Source organism: Stylophora pistillata, chromosome 3 (assembly GCF_964205215.1).
Source record: "Stylophora pistillata chromosome 3, jaStyPist1.2, whole genome shotgun sequence".
NCBI classification, from domain to species: Eukaryota; Metazoa; Cnidaria; class Anthozoa; order Scleractinia; family Pocilloporidae; genus Stylophora; species Stylophora pistillata.
In genome coordinates this window covers 45,715,965-45,733,308 of record NC_142521.1, presented here as the reverse complement: position 1 = coordinate 45,733,308, position 17,344 = coordinate 45,715,965, and the positions used below count along the sequence as shown (strand labels likewise).

At 39.7% G+C, this 17,344-nt stretch overlaps 2 protein-coding genes and 1 non-coding gene across 3 annotated transcripts in view; 2 read left to right on the top strand and 1 right to left on the bottom strand.

Moving 5' to 3' along the window:
- The first annotated feature begins 1,457 nt into the window (after positions 1-1,457).
- On the top strand, positions 1,458-11,580 carry LOC111333457 (uncharacterized). Its single transcript, XM_022939025.2, has 5 exons — positions 1,458-1,865; positions 4,191-4,307; positions 5,026-5,176; positions 8,197-8,279; positions 10,485-11,580. The coding sequence occupies exons 1-5, from the start codon at positions 1,565-1,567 to the stop codon at positions 11,099-11,101; spliced, it is 1,269 nt and encodes a 422-aa protein (XP_022794760.2). The 5' UTR covers positions 1,458-1,564; the 3' UTR covers positions 11,102-11,580.
- Positions 11,581-11,889: 309 nt separating this feature from the next.
- Positions 11,890-11,971, bottom strand: Trnas-gcu (transfer RNA serine (anticodon GCU)). Its single transcript has one exon. It is a non-coding gene; the product is annotated as a tRNA-Ser (tRNA).
- A 976-nt stretch (positions 11,972-12,947) lies between these two features.
- The window catches only part of LOC111333435 (melatonin receptor type 1A-like), a 6,258-nt gene continuing 1,861 nt past the window's right edge, over positions 12,948-17,344 (top strand). Inside the window, exons 1-2 of the mRNA XM_022939003.2 lie at positions 12,948-13,888; positions 14,823-17,344. The exon at positions 14,823-17,344 is cut by the window's right edge and continues 1,861 nt beyond it. Coding sequence (XP_022794738.1) covers positions 13,780-13,888; positions 14,823-15,838 — 1,125 coding nt within the window. The 5' untranslated portion in view covers positions 12,948-13,779 and the 3' untranslated portion in view covers positions 15,839-17,344. The remainder of the gene's footprint in view (positions 13,889-14,822) is intronic.

The following is a 17,344-nucleotide window of genomic DNA, read 5'->3' as shown; positions in this document are numbered from 1 at the left end:
TCTTCTGTCATGTTCCTCAGTGTTCTTCCCATGAATGATGATATCATCTGAGATGTTGGCAACATCTTCGCAGCCTTGTAATGATTGCTGGGTGACGTGCTGATTTACTTCTGGGGCTGAGCTTATCCCGAACATGAGGCGCTTGTATCGGTAAAGAACACAATGTATGGTGAACGTAGTGATGCTTCTGGAATCTGGATGGAGTTCTAAGTAGTGGTAATCCCATTTTAAATCCAGTTTACTGAACACTGTGCTCTGGTTGAGGCTTTGGAGCACTTCTTCCACTGTGAGTATAGGATAACGTTCCCTGATAATGGCTTCGTTAGCTCTTCGCATGTCCGCACAAAGGCGTATTTCGTCACTCTGCTCTGGGACTACTACGACTGGACTAGCCCACGGGGTTGGGCCCTCTACTGGTTCAATTATGTCCATGGCTATTAATTCTTCAATCTTCTCCTTAACCTTGTCTCGAAGACTAAATGGGGTGCGCCTGACTGGTTGCACCACCGGGGGTACATCTGGATTCACACGCAACTTAACTTGGTAATGTTTTAACTTTCCCACACCTTCAAAGATTTGTTTGTAATCAGACATGATTGTCACATTAGATGTCATAGTGTAGATCTGGGTTCCTAATTTCAACACGCTTAGCTGTATGGCAGTTTCTCTTCCGAGCAGTGCCACCCCTTCGCTATTAATAACGACAAATTCGGCTTCGGCTTCTTTTCCCTCTACTCTCGCTGGTGCTGAGAATGTTCCTAGAACGTTCAGCGGCTGTTTACTGCCATACGCGTAAAGCTTCTTATCACTCTTTCTCGACCCACACTTAATCTTATCTTGCTTTAACTTTAACCACAGATTTTTGTCAATCACATTGGTGTTTGCACTCGAATCAATCAACATCGCAACTACAACTCCACCCACAGTCACAGCTATTTTCTCAGGCGATGTAGCAGAATTCACAGTAAATACATATTCATCTTCATCTCTCTGACTTCTCGTAGACCTGACTGACTTCTTCGTTTTCCTTCCTTTTGTCTTCTCTTCCCGCCCAAAGGTTTGCTCATCCAAGCAGATAAAGCGGATAATAAAACTCAGAGGAGAGCTTTTCTTCATTCGGCCGGTGAAGCTGTTCAGGAAATTTTCGAAACGTTACCTGACACAGGCGAATCTAATCTAAACGGCGACTCCGCCATGCTACAATGGAACCCCGATACAACGATCCTCGATATAACGATATTCCCTGTACAACGAAAAATATGCTATGTCCCAGCAAAAGTTACAGCAAAATGTATGGGACAGAACCCCGTCTCGATATAACGATAACTCGATACAACCATCTAATTTCACTGCTCTCTTGGCATATCGTTTTATCGGGGTTTCACTGTACTTTTTAAAATAACTGAATCCCCACTTCCATTGCGTGCTATGTATGACACACGAAATGTACCTTACAAACACTACAGGTTAATTTGACAAGTATGTAAACTGCAATGCACGCACCTTGGCGATCCCAGAGATCTTTGTGCCAACACAAACTTAATCATTTGACGCGAACTAACAAATGGCGGAACCAGAAAGTTCCCAGTTCGATTTGGTTATTCGCGATGGTAGAGTTATAGACCCAGCTAATGAACGAGACATTTTAGCAGATGTTGGAGTTAGAAGCGGAAGAATTTGCTCAGTCGCTAAATGTCTTGAAGGAAGAGGGCTTAAGGAGTTTGACGCATCAGGCTGTATCCTAACACCAGGGTTGATTGACAGCCATGTGCATGTTTATCAGCATGTCACGCCCTTGGGTGTTAGTGTGGATGAGACGTGTTTGGCCAGGGGTGTTACAACTGTTGTTGATGCTGGTAGTGCAGGTACACTTAGTGTTGTTGGTTGTTGCTTGACTGTTCAAATGTACAATAAACGTCTCCTTTATTGTAAGAATCATCCTCAAGCCTTTACCCAGCCCCATATGGGAACATACATACATATATAACCTTTATTTCTGTGTCTAGTCGTTCTGAGTAAAGTATTAGTTAATTAATTAATTGGTTAATCAATGATAATTAATTTTAGTATAATCCTTAAGAATAGATGTACTCAACTAACATTTCGATCTTTACAAATCTCTTACGTTTGCTACAGCAGTGAACACTATTTACAATCAAAACTATTAATACTAGTTGTGCAGAGATGACAATTTGTTCCGCATCCATTGACTTTAGCTGATAAATCTTTCTTCTATGTCATCACTCTGAATTCTCAGTGGCAGGGATTTGATTGTCCAGAGTGATGGCCCTAAATAGCTGAACTTCACATATGATAAATAAAATGAGTAATAAAGAAAGATTACAAGTTTCTGTGAACCCCTTAACCTTTATGAGCGATTAGCATCTAAATTCTCTATACAATATCACCCCTACATCAAACATTAAGGTCAAGAGTCAGTAAAGGAAGAAAAAAAAAGGAAATTCATGATTGTTGACCAAATTCTCCTTGTCAGCACTGTTTCGTTAATACTATGAATTATCAACTTGATTTCCTGATTGACTTTGATTGACACTAAGTTTTGCAATTAAGCCACGTGAATGTCTGCTTTCAGTTCAGATGTTTAGATTCGAAGTGACCTTCATGTTTTGCTGACCTGTCGCGCTGACCGGTATTCTGTTATACTCTGATCTGTTATATCTGTTGCTATATCCTACTAGACATCGCCACAGAAGTAAGTTATCAGTGCTGCAATTCTAGCTAATAGTTTGACTCGTGTGTTTATGTGTCGATAGATCCTGTTCAGTTTCTCAAATGTATTTAATTTCTTTTCTCTAGATCAAATAATAATATACTGGAATAAATTATACGATTTGCGTAAGCTAGTTGGATTGCCTGTTTGGTTTATCGGACCAAGCACAATTAGGAAATGTGTAAAGAATAGTACGGAGAATATGCATACTGACGTTGGGTTGTAAAGGGTACTAACAAGTTCCTTTGACTTGAATGTGCACATTTTTCAAAAGTAATTCATTCATTTTGAATAAATCAGACCAGTAAAAAGTTCCAGTCATAGTACGTGGGTGCAAAAACAAAAGATTCCTTGTCATTAGAGAGTTGTCCAACCTTTACTACAGCAATGTAATGTTTTCGGCATTCATTTTTGGTCTGCTTTTATTCTGTTTAACCCTTTCCACCCTAACCTCATTGTGGATATTCTCCATACTGTTCTCCACTGCAGCAGGGATGGCGCAGTGGTGAGATCACTCGCCTCCCACCACTGTGGCTCGGGTTCGATTCCCAGACCTGGTGTCACATTTGGGTTGAGTTTGTTGTTGGATAATCTCGTCCTTGCTCCGAGGGTTTTTCTACGGGTCCTCAGGTTTTCCTCCCCGCTCTGCAAAAACCAACATTCCAAATTCCAATTAGATCTGGAAACAGTGGACAAGAAGAGCCACCCAGAGGAATGTCCATTGCTAAATTATTATTTATTTAATTATTATTTATTATTTATTTATTTATTACATTTCCTGAGATGCTGACAAGGAGAATTTGACTTTATATAGCAGTCAAGAGCTTCTTTAGGTGGTGTTCATTTCTTAATTCCCATGACCTTATAATGTGTGATTCAGAGGTTATAATTAATGTATGGACAAATAAGATGCTAGTCACTCTTGTAGGTCAAAGGTTAACTAAAATTAGTTGTCTAGTATATCTTTGATATGGATAATTTATTTCTTTATATAATTGTGTACCAAGCTTTGACCAGTTACCTTTCTGATCTTATCTTAATTGCATGTCATTTTCATTTTGTTAAAAAAAAAATGGATTTAGAAGTTCCGCTTTTGATGCTGGGATATAATTGTTTGTAGCATTGTAAGTTGTTCTAAGTTATGTTTTAAAAATTTCACTCATTGTCTTCTGGGAGACAGCACAGGGCTCTGAGAGAGCTGAATTGAAAAAATGTAGTTTTTCAAAAATATATGTGAGGCCCAGTTCTCACAAGCAGAACAAGTGAAATAATAAGCAAAAAAGGGTGCCAATGTGTGCTAGTATGCATAAAATTGGCCACCCACAATACTAGCATAGACGTATCAAAGCCATGTTGTTTTTTTTTTTTTTACTTTGTGCTTTATGTATATAAATGCTTGTGTCACTTGTGGGAGCAAATTTTTCCATATAGCCCTTGAACATTTTTTTTTAATTCATAGGAGCCTCAACCTTTCCTGGCCTTCGAAAATTTATTGCAGAAAAGTCCCAGACCACAGTTTTGGCTTTACTCCACATAGCAGCTCATGGTTTGGCAGCAGCGGGATGTACTAGTCATGGTGTGTAATGAAACTGAAACGTTTTCATATTCTTTTAGAAAAAATAAGCTTTGCATAGGGCTATCAATACATTCTAAGGTCTCAATTTTTAATAGGGTTTAATATGCAAGTGACAATAAAGTTGTGGGCTTAAGGTAACACTTATCATTAGCCAACAATAGATAAATAAGGAAAAAAGTGAGATGTACAATTTGATATTAAAAAAAAAATAGTTGTAACAAACCTATGTGGGTTTGGAGTTTAGGCTAGTATTTAAATGATGTTGCCAACCTTGCCAAAAAACTTAATATGCAAAGTTCTACTGAGTTCAAAAGGTTTTCATCTGGAATTCAGTGATCATTGAACAGTTGTCGGTCAAGCTTAATCCTTTAGCTCAATTAAATTGGCAACATGTGCCAAAAACTTTTTGCTCTTGACTTCAGAGTCATTGACACAATCATGTTATTGTAAGGTGCTGCTGAGTTAGTGTGTAAAATTGTAACACCATCCCAAAATTATGCATTTCGTAGCAATAATTATACACCATTTCATGTGAAGTGGCTCAACTCATAGTCATAGTCATCCTCAAAACCTTTTAAACCAAACCATATTATAAACCTTCCTGTGAAGGTTAATTAAGCTTTGTGCCATAGTCTTTACAATTCAGTAAATAAATCTAAAATTTCTAAATCTCGCTATTTACCTTTTGTTTGAGTTATTAATTATTTTTTTGTCTTAGCGATAGGAGGTGAGTGTGATTCACTAAACCAAGTTGATGCAGAATTGTGTACCAAATGTGTAGAAAAAAACAAAGATATGATTGTAGGAGTTAAAGTTCGTCTTTCAGCCAGTGCTGCAAATGATGGAGCTAATGAAGAGGAAGCTTTCAGGCAAGTCTTTCTATTTTTTAGTTAGCATTAAGGAGACCTTACAGCTGAGCTCACTTCCAAATTCATCTTTTATTTGGACACAGAGATCCAAATTACTGAACACATCATCACCTGATCTTCAGTGAAATTTTAACTGAGAATTCCGATGAGGGGTGTTACGAAAACGAAGACCCTGTAAACAGAAAACCATAGAAATTACAAGTTAAACGCACATTAAACAGTAACAACGCTTTGTAATAATACATTACACTTCACGCGTTTCTTTCCATTATTATACTGCCCCTATTATTATACTGCCCCTATTATTATACTGCCCGTAGTATCATACTGCCCGTAGTATCACACTGCCCGTAGTATCACACTGCCCGTAGTATCACACTGCCCCTATTATCATACTGCCCGTATTATGATACTGCCCTTATTATCATACTGCCCGTATTATCATACTGCCCGTAGTATCATACTGCCCGTAGTATCATACTGCCCGTAGTATCATACTGCCCGTAGTATCGTACTGCCCGTAGTATCGTACTGCCCGTAGTATCGTACTGCCCGTAGTATCGTACTGCCCGTAGTCTCGTACTGCCCGTAGTATCGTACTGCCCGTAGTATCGTACTGCCCGTAGTATCGTACTGCCCGTAGTATCGTACTGCCCGTAGTATCGCACTTCCCGTAGTATCGTACTGCCCGTAGTATCGTACTGCCCGTAGTATCGTACTGCCCGTAGTATCGTACTGCCCGTAGTATCGTACTGCCCGTAGTATCGTACTGCCCGTAGTATCGTACTGCCCGTATTATCGTACTGCCCGTAGTATTGTACTGCCCGTAGTATTGTACTGCCCGTAGTATTGTACTGCCCGTAGTATTGTACTGCCCATATTATTATACGGCCCGTCTTGTCTGTTTTGTTTCGCTATGCGAGCCAATTTGGTGTTGATATTCTCGAGGGTTTCCTCGGGTAAACTTACCACACATATTATTATTCTGGAACAGCAGGCAGAATTCCATCGCCAGCCGCCTTTGATTTATAGTTAGCATTGCGTGACAGAATATCAGAAAGCGTTCTGTACAGGAAAAATGACTGTTGGGTTCTGTCAATAAATAATCGATTTCTACTGTATTTCGTAGCTAAAATAGATTCTGACGGTCATTAAGCTTTCTCTGCTGGAAAATTCTCTTTAAAAAATTAGCAATTCTTTTGGCTAATGCAGGGTCTCTGTATTCGTAGTACGAAAACGAAGACCCCCGGTCTTTGTTTTCGTAGTACGAAAGCGAAGACCCTTTATTAAAGCAGACAATCCTTTGAAAGTACGATTGTAGAAGTACCCCGAGCACTAGTAATTGTTATTTCAGCTCGCGCGTGGTTTTTCTTTGTCTTTCTTCAGCCACTACTGCTTTCGGCTCTTGGATTTGTTTTTCTATGCATTGAGTCCAAGTTTGGAACAGACATCCCTGTCGAAGGAGCGATCGGAATATTTTAGGGCCTCAATAAGGTTAAGTTAATCGGGCGCGTACTCTCTTTTTCGGCCTAGCGCGCATTGCGTGACGGACGTGTACTGTGAGAGAACACGATCTCGTTGTTGGTGGTGTGACAAAACAATAGCTTCCTTTGAATAATTGAGGTCAAAGGCCGACTATCGCATGTGCGGCCGAGGGAAACATTTTTGCGCGAACCTTAAACCACATGTTGAGATGGATGGGTAAAAAATTCAACTATGTCGGTTTTTCGAAAGTTTAAGCTTCCTCAGCAGATACGAAGAGGGTCACCTGGTAGCGAAATTGCAGAAGAGATTCCACGCTTCAAATGTAGTGAATTGCCGGTAAAACAGAGAATAGGAAAAGGTTCCTTTGGAGATGTTTACACAACCGAATACAAAAGTTCAGGAGATAGGAAGTGTCATACCGTTGTCGTTAAAAAAATGCTGTAGCTTTAAGTTGGGGGCGGGGGACGTCCATTTCTTATACATTTCAAAGTTAGGAAGGTGATTGTAGAATTTAATAATAAAGTGTTAATAACATAACTGGAGTGTGTTTATTTGGAACATTTCCATTCCTATTAGATTGGAATACCTGGTACAGGTATTCCAATCAAAACTGCAAAACAAGATAAAACAGTCATTCGCAAGATCGTGTCTTTTTCACTGTACACGTCCGTCAAGCAGTGCGCGCTAGGCCAAAAAAGGGAGTACGCGTCCGATTAAAGCCTGCTTAACCTTTTGGCAATCTAATAATGTCTTGTCTGTTCTGTCTCGAGCTTAGCGAGACAGAACAGACAAGACGGGCCGTATAATAATAATACGGGCAGTATAATAATGGGAAGAAACGCGTGAAGTGTATTGTATTATATTACTAAGCGTTGTTACTGTTAATGTGCGTTTAACTTGTAATTTCTAAGGTTTTCTGTTTACAGGGTCTTCGTTTTCGTAGTACGGGAATCTTCGTTTTCGTAGTACGAAAACGAAGACCGGGTCTTAGGTCTTAGGTCTTCGTTTCCGAGGGTCTTCGTTTTCGTAACACCCTTCTGATGAGACCCTTTGCCTGGGTCATAATTTGTGTTGTTTTTTTTTGCAAGATAATTTACCCTGTCTCACCGTCTGTGCCTGCATGTAGCTTTGTCCACCAAATGCTTGATGAGTACCACACAACTTAGTGTTATGGCAATCTAATAAACTTTTAAGGAGATTAGGGAGTCAGAATGCCTAATTTTTCTTGTTGTTAGTAGGGATCTTATTCATGCAAAACATGATGAAGAAAGCAACTGCAGGGAACATTGCAATGCTGAATGCGCATGTTAGAACTCTGTACATCACTTGCTTTGCTATACAAAACAATGGTGAAATCACCAGATTTTCATTGTCTGAAAACAAGAACACAGCAAAAGCAAATTTACCAGTTTTTTTGTTTGGTACTAAACTCCTCGCTAAATTTATATTTTGTAAACAGCAATAAGCTCTGGTAGGCCCATTCAGGCTCTGTATGTGCAACCAAAGTTATGATTTTTGTGTCTTAATGTTTGCAGGAGAGCTCTCAAAGTGTCATCAGAAACCCATGTTCCTCTCATGGCTCACCACACATTTTCCACCATTAATACTCAAAGAAAAGGTGGGATATATATAGATCCATACTTGCAAACTTGGTGTCATATCATGAAACATAATTAAAGCAGCAAACACATTCCGATTTCCTGTGTTTGCCACTTCATAGAAGGTGGCAAAGGGCTTTTGTGTGACCCGTGATGGCCCCCAAAATTTGCAGCGTGACGCGTGATTGAACCCAAATTATCCGCGTGACGGGAGACCAGAAATCACAACCTGACACATGATTTTGCTATTTTACAAGCTGGTGAAGCGTGATTTACACGTCTTCTGTTCTTTTACCTAGAAGGTAGTCTGAATTTCAGCCGTCCTCTCCCCCTAACCCAGTCGGGAGATATTGCGATACGAAGCCCGAGTAAACGTTCTCCGAGCGTGTAGTTTCAACAAGTAAGTCGTCTCTAAATGTATCATAAAAAGTAATATGGCTAGTGAAATGCAGTTCATTCCAGAATAAAAAACGTTGAATGGAACATCACATTAAAAAATTCATCCCATGAGTTGAAATCTTACAGAATAAGCTCAGCGTACTTACTCCCTTTTACATGATGCGTTATACGTGATTGGATAGAAAAATTCAGCGTGATGTGTGATTGGAACCCCCCTTTTGCCCCCCCCTCTTCATACAGTAAATTAATCATTCCAGTTTAATCAAAACATTGGAAACAACAAAAAAAGAAAGAACAACATTTATATTTGGCAAAGAGTGAAAGATTATATAAACAGGCTTACTTGTCATTGGCTGCTGAGGATGCAAGAATCATTTGGTAGTGGTATTGGGAGGACTGTGCTTATTACTAGAAAGCCACACCTGTATACGGGCTCTCATGGGCGCTGCGGCATGGTCAGTGAATCGAAAAATAGTTGAGAATCAATCGGCAACCCCTGTGGAAGCCTGCTAGCCACATTCATTTGATAAAGCTCTTATGCTGATTACCAGTCGTTTAGTACCCAGCTTAGACCATTCGTGCCAACTCAGTTTAATCTTTTCGTGCGGTACCCGTAGTAATAAAGTACGTTTTTCTTATGGTCGGTTAACTAAAATTTAGCTGTAGAAATAAAACGAGGATACCTGTGTTAATAATTTTCAACTATTCACCGAATTGGAATATATAAACGGTATCCTCTATTTGACGCGAAATTTGCACGGATATTTGTCTGCGGACATCATCCGTTTCAAATTGCGAACAGTTTGCGAACAGTTTTCCAAGAGAGGAAAACTGTCAACTTCGAGGAACAGATAATGTCCAAAATGTAAGGACAAATGCACGAGCAATTTTCGCGCAAGATAAAGGCCATTCCATTTGTTATCTTTCAAGTAATCTGCAAAGGGCGTGTTTACAAACAGCTTGCTGTTTGCTGCTTGGGATGATTTCTTTTGAGTGTTCTCTGATACGACTTAACGAACAAACAAATATCTTCGTCTGTATCGACCATAAAACGCTCTGTCATCTTGAATAAAATTTTTCACGAAGGCTTATGGTAGTGTGCGTAAGATTTGAAAATGAGAAATATCACCACGGTGATATTAGTGTATATTTACCGAGCGGGGAAGTAAGTATATATTCACCAACACTGAGGTGAATAGCCGTTTCGTTATATACTCAGTGAGATAGTATAGCACAGAAAAAGCATTATTTTAACTTAACTTCAACTGTTTTAGTATATGCATATGCGTTTTTGACCAAGCGTGAGGTCAAGATGGCTAGATATTGGCCGAGTTTTTTTTTTTTCCTTGCGTTTTTTATCGACGGAGATGGAGTCGAAGTCCGTAAAAACGCAAAAAAAAAAGGACGCAAATATCCAGCCATCTTGACTGAACAGGCTTGGTCAATAAAGGATTTATTATACAGAAAAAACATGTAGATATGATAAGAATCAAGAATGACTTGTTTATTTCGAGAGCTGGTAAAAAAATCGAACATTAATTGTGGCGCAATAAATCCGTGAGAGGCGTTAAGTTTTCTTCCCTTTCATCTTTCTCCTCTTTTTTGTGACTCCATCGCTGTCATTGTCAAAACATTACAAACTTTGTTAGTCCACTCCACGCAATTTTTTTTTAGCGGATCAGGATCAGGTTGGGTGACGTCGAGGCAAGATGGGCCCATCTTGTCCACTCAGATAGCCAATCAGAACACAGGATTCGCTTCATATTTCCGAAGTGCGCTGCCGGCTGAAAAATAATAATTCTAATTATTTTGATTCAAACATGTAGGGAAAGACATTTCATGTCCCGGAAGCCTTTGTGCTGGAGATATTTATACTCATTGTTTTCATGGTTGGCCAAGTACCATCATCGGCCCAAACGAACACATTTACAGTGATGTTTTAGAAGCTCGCCAACGTGGGGTTCTTTTTGACGTGGGTCATGGAGCTGGGTCATTCTCATGGACTGTCGCAGAGATTTGTGCAAAAAAGGGCTTCTGGCCAGACATAATCAGTTCTGATTTGCACGTAGAATCTGTAGAGGGCCCTGCTTACGACTTATTGACTGTGATGACGAAAATGCTGCACGTGGGAATGCCCTTGAATGACGTCTTTAAAGCTGTTACTATGACACCCGCGATTGCCATTGGACGAAATAATATGATTGGATCGCTGGACGTGGATCGTGCAGCAGACATTACGGTTTTGCGCCTTGAAGATGTTGACATGGACCTTGAAGACTGTAACGCACAGATAAGAAAAGTTAAACGGCGCTTTGTCCCTGTCGCTGTATGGAAGGACGGAGTTAGCTTCGAGATCTCTATACCTTGGCCGTTTCCTAATAAGGATAGACTACAAGAATTGGCCTCATTAAATGACGCACTTCTAATCAAAGATGAATTTTAAATATTTTGTTTTTCTTAAGATGTTTATTGATTCAGAAATGATTTATGAAAGTCAACAGAAAACTGAAAAAAGGGGGTAAGTTTCTTAAGAAACTGTGGTGCTGCGTCGGCAGGTATAAACAAGGCAACTGAGTTGAAAAAGTAAATTGGCCACCGTAAATAGTTTCAAAGCTGACGTTTCGCGCGTTACTTTTCGTCAGAGCGTCAACTCAATTGAGTAAACAGAAAGCTATTCACTTTGTCAGAGATAAATGAGAATTTTCCAAGGCATCTTGATTTAGTGTGCAATAAGGATTTGTGATTGTGTAGTGCGATCGTCCGGGCTAGAGTAGTCCTGGGAAGGGCTATTGCAACTCGTGGTGGTGACTGACGTTACGATAATCTGAGCGGAAATCCTCTGTATGGTCAATTGAAAAGTTGTTATCAGTCCAGTGTACTTGGTCTGGTTCGTGTAAATTAGTTGGTCAGTCGAGCCGTGAAGTTATTGGCTGTAAGACCCAAGTGGCGTAATTCGGTTGTGATGGGTCAGTTTCGAAACTGACACCTGTCGAGGAGAATCTGTCGTAAGTTTGTAAACCGGCTTTCCTGGGTCAATCGTTGAAAAAGAGTATTGCTTTAGCTACGATAGGCATTATGCAGAGTTTCAGGCAAAAGTATGTCTCGTAACTAAGGCAATTCTCAGTTACCCAGTCTTTAAGAATACGAAACCCATGTATTTTAAGGTCGAGTTCAAATCTGCGTTTTGTCTACTTAGAATTACCTCATGATAAGACTAAAAATATTCAACATCGACGAGGATGGGATTCGAACCCACGCATGCAGAGCACATTGGATTAGCAGTTCAACGCCTTAACCACTCGCCCACCTCGTCGGATCATGTAATTTACAGATTTACAGTGCATTACAGATGACATTTTTTAGGTGTTTCGGTTTCGGGTATTGGCAGTGGTTCTGGGAAAGAACGAAACCACGAGTTCATTTTCTCTCGGTGAAAGTTACTCATGTTTGTGCATCGTCATAAAAGCCAGAGAGTAGTACCAAAGAGCGCTGAGTGTTTCTGACAAACCGGAACAGCTAACTCTTTTTGCATAGAGTTTCGGCTCATTTACCTCATAAAAAGCAGATTGCCACGTTTTCAAATTGAAAAGATTAAAAACTTTCGACTATTCTACTATCCTCATAGACCATTAAGATATATCATCCCTTTCGTTAGAAAACAATTTAAGTCACAAAATTTAGGGTTAATTTGGTACAAAACAGCCAAAACGAGAAGAATTACTAAATAAGATTGGACTGAGACAGTCAGAGCTAGAGGAGACTGAAAAAGGATTGCAGATGTCTAAATTCAAATTTCTAGCCGTGAGTTAAACACATTAACACATTTACACATTTATTATAAAAACTAAACAAATTTAACAGATTTATAAATTTATACAACCCGCATGTAGCAACGCTAATCGGGGCGGATTTTATAACTTACAATGAAATTTAGCAAAATACATCAATATTAAAATCAAGTAAATGAATAGATAGAAATAGGTATACACATATTCACAAATAGCTAGGATTTACATTAGAAGAGCAAGAACCTATAATTAATTATTCCACGAGCGCGCGTTGGATATGAGATGATAGATAGCCAACGAGGCGCGTAGCGCCGAGTTGGCTATAATCATCTCATATCCAACAATAATTGTTTTATTAAAAACGTTAAATTATTAAATTTTATTAAATTTTTTAGCTCCCTTTTAACTTTAAGCTGACACATACGCTTACCATATTCGTAGATTATGGTAATTGGCTGATATACCATAATGGCTAAGCCAATAAAAAGTCTTGAGTTGCATTACCCAATGATCTAGTTTTTAATAATAAGACATAGAACGTAAGAAATTAATAATAATAGCTACTAGAGTTTAATTAATGATAATTAGTAATTTTAAACATTAACGTAGAGACTTCAAGAGCGAGTTTTCAAATCCACGTGCAGAAACGGGACTTAAACTGACGCTTTGACTGTGAAATTTAAATATGCGTTTAAAAACGTAAAGGGGTACACCTCTGAACTTTGGTGTGCTGTTTGAAATTAAGTAATACCTTGAAATAGAATTTACTAACAGATGAGCGTTGTTTCCGATAAATGATATATGCATCGTGTATTGATGCGTATCGAATATTTGTTTATCTCACGTGGAAAGCAAAAACAAAACGTTTTATTGAATTTTTACGAGTTTTACTGATCAGGAATTTACGACGGAAAATTTTGGAAAATAATATCAAAAAGCTGTTTCCAACAAAGTTTTCCTTTAGATCTTCAATATTCTTTCAATTTGTGCTAATTGTTTGTAGAGCGTACCTGTGACCTGTTTGTTGATCTGTTTTCAAATTGCTACTAATGGAAAATTTTGAAATAAGACGTAGTTGACGTCAAAATGAAATTTTCATCGTGTCACCATGTTAAAGTATATCAATAATTTCGTCTCTTTAAAGATCCTTCTCATTCTTAAGAACCAAATTAAGTTCAAAAACCGCGTAAGACTGTCATCGGGCAAAAAGGAGTTATCATTAATTAGCATATATCACCATACTGAATGGTGATATATGCTAATTAATGTGCGCGATTGGCTGGCGCGGAGATGATTAGCCAAATGCTATTTAGCTCCAAGCACCTGGAGAAGAATGAAAGTGACTTCTTGTTCCGCTTCTAGATCTGTCTCCGCTAGGAAAACTTTTCATTTTACGAGGAGACTACACCCAAGCAGACAGGAGGGGCAACAAGTATTTGATGGTAAATTCGTCTGTGTTTGGGTTCTCAAATTTAATGCAAACATCAGTATTCAACGCCTTGTTTACGAAAATTGGAGGAAAGCTACATATATGCAGTGTAACGAATGAAACCTTCGGCGTTTTGTAGCACAGTTTTAATCCGGCCAATCTCGATTAGTAATTGAACAAATGACATAGGAACAACTAAATGAGTGCGTCAAAACATTAACTTGTGCTTCAGGTGTCACTTTCGGGCATATGGGTTTCACTTTTTTCCGACATTAATTATAATTTACAAAAAGCGAATTTTTGCACGTACCTTTACAAGCTGTATGTAAATGAAGGAGTTCAGAGCATGCAGAGAGAAGAAGCCAAAAGCATTGACAGACATTTTCAACAAAGAAAGATATGAGATGGTCACCTTTGTCTAACTCAGGCTATGAGCGTGTTTACAGCGCTGGAATTGTCTCCGAGGTCTCGTCTGACGTCAGTCTTTCATCTTAACAACTTCCAAGGGCGAGCAAGCACACAAACACAGTCACCCAGATGCCATTTAGCCCCCCTCTCTCTCTTGTAACAAGTCCGTAGGTTAAAGGGTATTGGCATGGACTTTTAAAGTCAATCACTTTGGAACAGAATGAGTGACAAGATGCTTGTGCTTGTCTGTTTCTCATTCCCACAATTAGTAAAGTAGCAATCCTGGTGAACTCTAACTTGCTAAGGAAAGTCATTAATTCGTTTGACTGTTTTATCCTGTTTAAGTGGTCTTTGAATTAAAGTGATATCAGAGGGGGTTTGATGAATACCAATACCAGCGACGGAAACAAACCCTTCGAATAATCTCTGATCATTTTCACTGCAGTCGAAAATATTTCACGGTTTTTTGTCTGCATGGAAGAACTATTGACTGCACTCATCTTTAATGTTAAACTCCTTTCATCTTCCTCTCTGTTTAGACACGATGTCTACCCTGGAGTTACCAGACCGTAGCATGGCAGCTCTTATAATTGAATCGACCGTTTGCCTCGCATTGAACATCATAAGCATCACTGGAAACAGTCTTGTCTGTTTGGCAGTGTACAGAAACCGTAATCTTCGATCAACCACCAATGTGTACATCGTTGCCCTTGCTATCAGCGATTTGTTGGTTGCAATGATAGAAATGCCTTTGGCATCAGCTACACTTATAATTGGAAGATTTGATTTCGGCTTCGCCCTATGCCAGATTCAAGGTTTCATTGGCCCCTTCGCCACTTACGTGACTCCGGCAACCATGGGTTTAACTGCGTTTAACCGCTACAAACGAATTGTCAAAGCAAACAGTTACAACAAGATATTTTCTCCCTGCCGGTCTAAGATCTGGGTGTGTTGTTTATGGATGTCTCTGGCCCTTTACCTGTTAATTGGGCGACTCACCGGTTGGCTAAACATTGGTTTTATCCGTGGCTATGCAGTTTGTGCCTTTACATACCCAACTGCTGCTAGTCAAATCGTTCAGTACACCATCATGGTCGGAGTACTTTTCTTTATCCCGCTGTGTATCGGTATTTTCAGCTATTACAAGATATTTTTCAAAACCAGTCAGCATCAACAGATTGTGGTCCCATCGCTGCAGAACACGACTAATGCTAACAACACCAGAGCAAGGAGATGCACAGTGAAAGAGATAAACATTAGCCGAGTGTTGCTCTACGTAGGCGCTGGGTTTTTGTGTTGCTGGATTCCATTATGGGCACTTGCACTTTGGAAGCGCTTCTCCCCCGAAACATGTCCGCGAATTGCGGAATTACTCGTTACCTTTTTCCGCTTTCTGAGTTCGACGATAAATCCCTTTATTTACACTTTCAATAATAACGATTTCCGAAAGGAATTTCGCAAACTACTGGGTTGCCCCAGAGGGGCACGGACTGCACCAAATGATACCACTACGGCTACTGAAAACGAAGATCTGGCAGTCGAAGCTAATGTCTAAGGTAATATTCGAGATGTCTACCAAAATATCAACCGCTGAAGAGTAAGATCAGATATACCTTAAGAGGAGTCCTCCAGAAAAACTTTTGTACCTGCATCGCTTTCAGTTTAATAAAACCCTTGAAAAGTAGATATCGCCGTAGCGCTAAAAAATGTCGAATACGAAGAACGAATTGCTTCAAAGATATGGTTTAGTGGTAAGCAATTGCAAGCCAAATGTAAAGTGTATTCGCAAGTACGATCAAGTAAACTGCACCGTGCCAATCATGCAGTAGCTAATCATCGAGTGCAAAACGTGCATTCCTACTGGTTACCGAGAAAATCTACCTTGAACACTTTGAAAATCTGCAGTAACCTCAAAAATAAAGATTATTTGGTCCTTTTTTTGTAGATTTAAGAGACTACTCTAACCTTTTTAGAAATTCATCATAATATGTCCAAGTAACTGTACAGTTCACATTTGCTTTCAGACGCGTACTTTCTAGAAAAGCATGTGGTCATTTCTCCTTTTAGACGTCGTTCTCGAGCGGTCCGATATTTCGCCGGGAGAGTTCAGTACAGCACGAACGGCGCGAGTACCTTCCAAATACAACGGGACCTACTCGTCTGCGGCGATATATCGTCGAGTCCCGGCCCTGCGAAAGGCAAAGGTAAGCCCAAGTTCGCATGTGGCGAGTGTAGCAGGCCAATGAGAAAGAAACAAGACGCCATCTTGTACACGTCTTGTGATACTTGGTCCCACGCAGAATGTCTCAAATTAACTGTTACTGGATTTAAATACTATCTACAACATCCCAACTTGGAATGGACATGTGCTTTCTACTCTCTGCTTAAACTACCGGACTCTTTCTTTGACGAAACTGGTTCACTCACTTCGAACGAGAGCAACTGTGAAGACGAGGAGCTCGAAGATGAATCGACCGATACTGAAGAAGTTCTAGCCAAGATAAAAGAAATTAGAATCGAGCACAGAAGACAATGTGTTATTGCCTGCCTCAATATTAACAGTCTGCAAAAAAAGTTCGATGAGGTTCGACTATGGCTAGCTACTAATGCATTCGACATTTTGACAATACAAGAAACTAAAATCGACTCAACTTTTCCGAGCTCACAATTTCAGGTCGACGGCTTTAACTTTTATCGTCGTGACAAAGTCAAAGGCGGCGGAGGCATCGTAGTATACGTCAGAGACAATATAGCCGCCTCTCGGAAGAAATTGAGAGGAAAATGTGTCGAATCAATGTTGTTTGACATGAATATCGGTTAACGACAGTTTGCATATATTACCGCTTATAAGCCTCCATCTGCAGACAACAACACATTAATTCAAACGCGAACCCTGCGATCTTCTCGATGAAGCTAACAGCCTCTCTGACAATGTGATTTGTACCGGGGACTTAAATTCGGATATCCTCCACCCACTTGACAATCACAAGGAGGGTCAATGTTTACTGGACTTGTGTGATATTTATGACCTTGACAGCCTTATTAAGGTTCCTACAAGGGT

Bases quoted from the DNA above. Each gene is read 5' to 3' on its own strand.
- LOC111333457 (XM_022939025.2), top strand. From the start codon at position 1,565: ATGGCGGAACCAGAAAGTTCCCAGTTCGATTTGGTTATTCGCGATGGT. The intron at 1,866-4,190 runs GTACACTTAGTG...TTTAATTCATAG, and splicing joins TGTTGATGCTGGTAGTGCAG to GAGCCTCAACCTTTCCTGGC. The intron at 5,177-8,196 runs GCAAGTCTTTCT...TAATGTTTGCAG, and splicing joins AATGAAGAGGAAGCTTTCAG to GAGAGCTCTCAAAGTGTCAT.